General features: G+C 38.3%; 1 protein-coding gene across 4 annotated transcripts; it reads left to right on the plus strand.

Annotated features, from left to right (window-relative positions):
* Positions 1-236: 236 nt before the first annotated feature.
* On the plus strand, positions 237-3,973 carry LOC109412542 (clotting factor C). 4 transcript variants are annotated; one of them, XM_062852298.1, is made up of 6 exons: positions 312-1,117; positions 1,967-2,200; positions 2,438-2,511; positions 2,576-2,664; positions 3,183-3,427; positions 3,491-3,973. In XM_062852298.1, the coding sequence occupies exons 1-6, from the start codon at positions 445-447 to the stop codon at positions 3,922-3,924; spliced, it is 1,749 nt and encodes a 582-aa protein (XP_062708282.1). In that variant the 5' UTR covers positions 312-444; the 3' UTR covers positions 3,925-3,973. The 4 variants fall into 4 exon arrangements, 3 of the variants coding, with proteins under 3 accessions (XP_062708283.1, XP_029729168.1, XP_062708282.1); XR_009997819.1 differs by lacking the exons at positions 3,183-3,427; positions 3,491-3,973 and adding an exon at positions 2,979-3,167 and having other exon boundaries at positions 283-1,117; positions 2,576-2,772; XM_062852299.1 differs by lacking the exons at positions 2,576-2,664; positions 3,491-3,973 and having other exon boundaries at positions 237-1,117; positions 2,438-2,530; positions 3,183-3,373.
* Positions 3,974-5,783: the final 1,810 nt, after the last annotated feature.

Raw genomic sequence — 5,783 nt, forward strand, 5'->3', positions numbered from 1 at the left:
TAAAGAGTATTTACTCAACTTTATTCATATGACCTAATGGTTCACTGGAGATAGCATTAATGTCTTTCTAGTCGTTCCAAGTTCTTGGATAGGGTAATCGCATCTGTTTTGGCCAGCTTGAAGAATATAATTTAAAAAGTAAAGGTGTCATTGATTGACGTTGCCATTTTGCAAGTTGACGATATTGTCTTCTTTTTTTTTGGAATACCACATTCTATAGCTTTGATCATCCACGGTTACGACAGTAAAACAAATGTGATTGATTTCCTTTCAACATCCAGAACTGCTACACTTGCCCTATAACCGTAATCTGAACCTGTTTTGAAATGTATAACTTGTTTCATTCCACCATCAATTAAATGAAGAAATAAAACTCGTCACAGTTTGAATTTGATCTCTGTTGAGCTAAGATCGCATTTATTACGTGTCGCTTCAACTTGGAAGATGAGCTTCATCGATCGATTGGTCTTGTGGGCATTTTGTTTGATGCTCCCAGGCCTTTCTCAGGCATCGTACCAATGTGGCATTCGGAAACACTCTTTTGTGCAACTCGTCCATCACGGGTGGACCGTTGAGGAAGGTCAATGGCCATGGCATGTAGCCATTTTTCAAAAGCAAAGAGGAAGTTCCGGAGATTACGCCTGCGGTGGAACACTGCTGGACGAGAAACACGTCCTAACTGCGGCACATTGTGCCGTAAATCGCGAAACCGAATATGCATTACCACCGAGTAAATTCGAGCTACACTTTGGTCAGCAAAACTTGTCCACAATAACGCCGAATGTGCAGATACGCGATGTCAGTAAAGTTCACATCCATCCGGATCACTCTTCTCATCGGAATGATATAGCGGTACTGGTGATGCGATTGCCGGTGCGATACACAGATTACGTAATCCCAATATGCATCGATCAAAAAGCCGACATAAATCTGCGAAATCTTGAAGGTGAACGAGGATGGATTACGGGATGGGGTACGACACAGACGGGTTCAATTTCGGATGCCCTGCGTACGGCGTCCTTGCCTGTGGTGAGTTATCTGCAGTGTTTCAACGATAATGAGGCGGTGTTCGGGAATCTCTTAAATGAGAATGTATTCTGCGCAGGCGATCGAAACGGTAAGATTTTGGAATACTACTTATTTTCCGGTGGAACTAATTCACTTGTTATCTTTCATAAGTTTTTGACCATTATATGGGAAATTATACTATAGCAGGTTATTGTTTTCAACAAAATTATAAATAACAAATTACAAATAAACAGGAATTCTATGAAAACTAACAATATGTTAAATGAAAGCTTTGAATTTATATATTGTGGGAAAAATGCAAGAACCGGACAGCCAAAATAACTAGCTAATGCCAAAACTGATTAACTTATATATCATTTTTGTCCTTTCTACACCATAACCATGAATACCAAGTACTTCGGAGCTAATTTAATCGACTGATTAAGAGATATTAGACAAAGTGCATCTCGGTGATTTTCTCATCCATTTATTAATCGATTCAAGATCTTTTGGCAGTTAACAAAAGATACAATATTCCAGAATTTGTAAGCTATTTTTTAAACATTCCATACAAGATTCTAGGAGATGTCTGGCATATCTGGTAGTTTATCCCATGGTCCATGATGATATTTTGGAAACCAATCCTCTAGATGCCAAATCCATAATATTTTCTAGAACTTTTGGTCAATAGCACGAAATAAATATGTTAAATACAAATAGTACAACAATAATTTCAATAAGTTTAAGAAGGGTTCTGTTCACCATAGGTGGATTAAATCGGGTTTTTATTTTTAAAGTAAATCATCAGGTTGAAATTTAGCGCTGAAAAGTGTGATTGCTGGTAGTACTGTTGGATTACTTTAGCTAGTAAAACTTCCTTCAGTAAAGAGAGTTACTAACTTACGTCCGCGCCCACAAGAGCACGTTGCGAACTGACTTTGTTCTGAGCTTATTTCAGGAACTAGCCCCGGCACGGGAGATAGCGGCGGTGGAATGTACTTCAGTGATGGAGATCGTTGGGTTCTGAGAGGTATCGTATCGTTTGCCAAAGCGGATGAACTGAAAAAGGAAGTCGATACTTCGAAGTTCGTAATATTCGTCAATGTACAACGATTTCTAACCTGGATCAGGGAAATCATAGCAGACAACACACCACAATCGGAAAAAGCTCCACAACGAATCAGTGAAAGAGGTAAATGTTTAAATGACAACTCTTATTCCACTTAATATGAGAGAATCTTATTTCCTAAATATACAAATAACTGCCGTAGTATTGTAGTCCGCCGATGTTTTCTTTTTTTTTAACTTTGATCTGAAATACTGATCAATTAATTAATTCTTGACCGACTTTTGCATAGAATGCAGTTACTTTTGAGGCGAACTGAGGTGAAAACCAAACTTCTAATGAACCATAACATTTGTTTTACAGAATGCGACAAATTTAAAGGTCTGGCCAGGAAGCGAAGAAATAACGTCTGTGATAACTCAAGATATCCCCATACGGTAAATTGGGACCACAAAGGTAACATGTACCGACCCTAAATATTAATTTATCCAGTAATTTTAGGTATCCATTATTTTCGCCGACAATGTAGCCAAATGTAATGGTGTTCTAGTGAGTGAGAACCACGTGTTAACAGCTTGCCACTGTCTCATGTAAGATAAGATCCTAGACAGACTAGTATTTACTGTTAGTGATAAAGTGTTCTTATTCAAAGTTACATCGTTTTCTCACATCAAAGATCCAGTTGTGCAGAACTTAAGGCTCAATTGAGAATGGCAAATGTTTCAGAACTAAAAAAGCACTTTTTCTCAAAATGATCCACAAATCGAGGAAAATAAGAATGTCCGATTGTTCATTTAGTCAATTATGACAATCGGACACACTGGTTTTGTTCGCATTTTCGTCATTCTCGAAAAAAGTGCTTTTTCAGTTTTGGATAATATGCGATTCTCATTTGAGTCTTAAGCACGAACGGTTGTGTCTACTTTGCGCATTGAAATTTGATTGGGATTTTGCAATGAAAAACATGCGTTTTCGCGTTTTTTTTTTTCACAAGTCACTCAAATATGTAGTTCGAAACCCTACGTTAATATAGGACGAATCCAATCAATTCTGTGTTCATATAACGACTGACCTGATAGTCTTTCTAACAATTATGTTTTTTTAATAGTGACAGTGAAGGAAATAGCCCGTCGAAAGTTCAAATTGACGCATACGGTTTAGTAAATGTTTCTGGAATGGTGTGTCATCCTGAATACAAACGACAGACGACTTACCACGATTTGGCCGTGATCAGGTTAAGTACACCTGTTGCGCTATCGAGTAATATACTTCCAGCATGTTTGGCTAGCAACTGGACAGAGAACCTCTACGACACACTACTACAAACAGGCTTCGGAACAAGCTCGGCCACAGGTACCGTTATATGGTCTCTAAGGTTCGCCGTAATTAAAAGTTTTAAGAAAACATGTCTTTCAGGAATCAAGAAATTCATTGAGTCTGAAGATAATCAAGTTATTACAAAGGGAAAATGTGAAGAAATTATTATTTCACCGTCAAGACGTTTACCCGTAGGCATTATTCCTGGTCAATTGTGTGTGATCAATACCGACCAGTTGAGAACTAGCAGTCAAGGATCATCTGGCAGTCCATTACAGTCCGTCAACACTCGATCTTGCATGTATACAGCAGTCGGATTAACGATCTTCGGAAATCTCGACCATGAGGATGCTCGTGAATCCAATTCTACAGTAATTGACGTTTACACTCGTATTTCTCATTATATAGATTGGATTGAGCATATAGTTTGGAATGCTGAACTTCCTGTCACAACCACTACCGTTAGATCTCGGCAAACTGAAACGTCCACCAGAGCTTTTATTAATACAGATTTTATATTTCCTGATGACTAAATAAAATATTAAAATATATAAATGGTATATAACCGTGTTTTTTTTTTTTATTTTCGAAAAATCTATCTTCTCATTTTAGGAACATTCTCAGGCACATCATCAATGTTGAGAGATCGTAGAGTTGTCTACATTTTTCATAGGTGTCCAAAACTAACCATCCTTTCCCATTCCTCAGCAGTCGCAAGGACGTGGCCAGGACAGTGCTCGACCATTGGAGGATTGCGTCAGTCTTGTCTAAGAATCAGAGATTAGTCCCAAATCTTTGTGCTTTGGTTCGGACGGGAAGGAGGCAACCCTCATAAACAGCGGTCTAGGACTGTACCACCTACGAATTTGTGCGACTCGCTTAATGCTAATGCTAATGCTAATTCTCAGGCACATCATCAATGCGGTAGAACCTCTGCCAATCTCATAGTTCGAATGAAGCAGGAGTTTTGTTAAATCGATAAGCATTCGTCATTTTAGTTTACTTAAAAAAAATACGTTTATTGATTGACATATTTGGGTTGTTCAAATCCTGTTCACGGAATGACCGGTATTGTTGGCGTTTCCGTTCATCTGCCTGGCACGTAATTTGACAAGTTTACTCATATGACAACATCGTAAGTTTGACTTATGGTTGCATCTAAATGTTATAGTATCTTCCTACTCCAGACAATCGTTTTAAATGTTAGAAGATCACTACAATTCATGCATTTAGCAGCCATGTGACAATGCATCGTTCCGCTAAAACCCTGGACATCTGCGACTCTCACAAGGGTACTGGACTTTTTTTTCTCAGGCTTACGAAAATGTAGCCATCTCTTACGAACGTCGCCTTATTGAAATTTTAAAATTCATTTATATATGTGGAGCCTCGTAGCCGTGCGATTAAGGTCACCAAGCTTATAATCGCACCATGCTACGGGGTGAGGGTTCGATTCCCGCTTCGGGCGTTGAAACTTTTCGTGAGAATAGTTTCTTCCCCGTTTCCACTGGTGCATGCTCCGTTGTCCGTTTAAAACAGTCTGTTTTTTATAAATTAGATACTACTCACATACAGTACTTTTATCAATCAATTCCAAATGAAAGAGTATTGTGTTGTTCCTTGCTGTGCATGTAAAGGGTGTCCCGAACCAAATTGCACCACGGAAAACAATGCATAACTTTTGATTGCAAGCATCAAAATGGCAACAGTCTATTATGTGTAGATGATGCCATACAAATTTCATCAGAATCGGCTAAGCAAGGGCGGAGATATCTCCGACGCGTGAATATTCGATTTTTAGGATCTTGTACATTTATTCTAAAAAGGCTACAACTTTACTGTTAGTGTCACAAAACGTCTAAAAATTTAACTATAAGTTTTTTTAAAATAGGTGGTGAAATTTTCATCGAATTGGTTGAGTTCTTATGTTTATATAATTCAAAACTCAACCCGCTTCAAAGTGAATTTTAGGCACTGTCAAGACTGCTGCAATTCTCAATAAACTTGGACAGTAGGGTCTGGAACCATTTAGGAAGGAGCACCTATTTTGGGCACTTGCTGCTATAACTCAGTCAATTTCAAACCGATCGACTTGAATTTTTGAACATAGCTAGATACTGCGCATTCCTGATCGTGTTTTAAAAATCAAGTGAATGGATTCAAAAAAGATTGAGTTATAGCAGCAAGTGCCCAAAATAGATGCTCCTGCCCAAATGGTCCCAGACCCTATTATCCTAATATAATGACATGTCTTCATTCCAGTTTTGAGCCATTTTGGCTTAACACTTTAAAAGTTAGAAAACTTTGAATGTCACAAAACAATTAAACATTTTTGCTTATTGCGACTTTTGGCTACATATAGGGTGCGGGCACCGGTTTTGGTCAGTCTAAG

The sequence above is a fragment of the Aedes albopictus genome, chromosome 2 (assembly GCF_035046485.1).
Source record: "Aedes albopictus strain Foshan chromosome 2, AalbF5, whole genome shotgun sequence".
NCBI classification, from domain to species: Eukaryota; Metazoa; Arthropoda; class Insecta; order Diptera; family Culicidae; genus Aedes; species Aedes albopictus.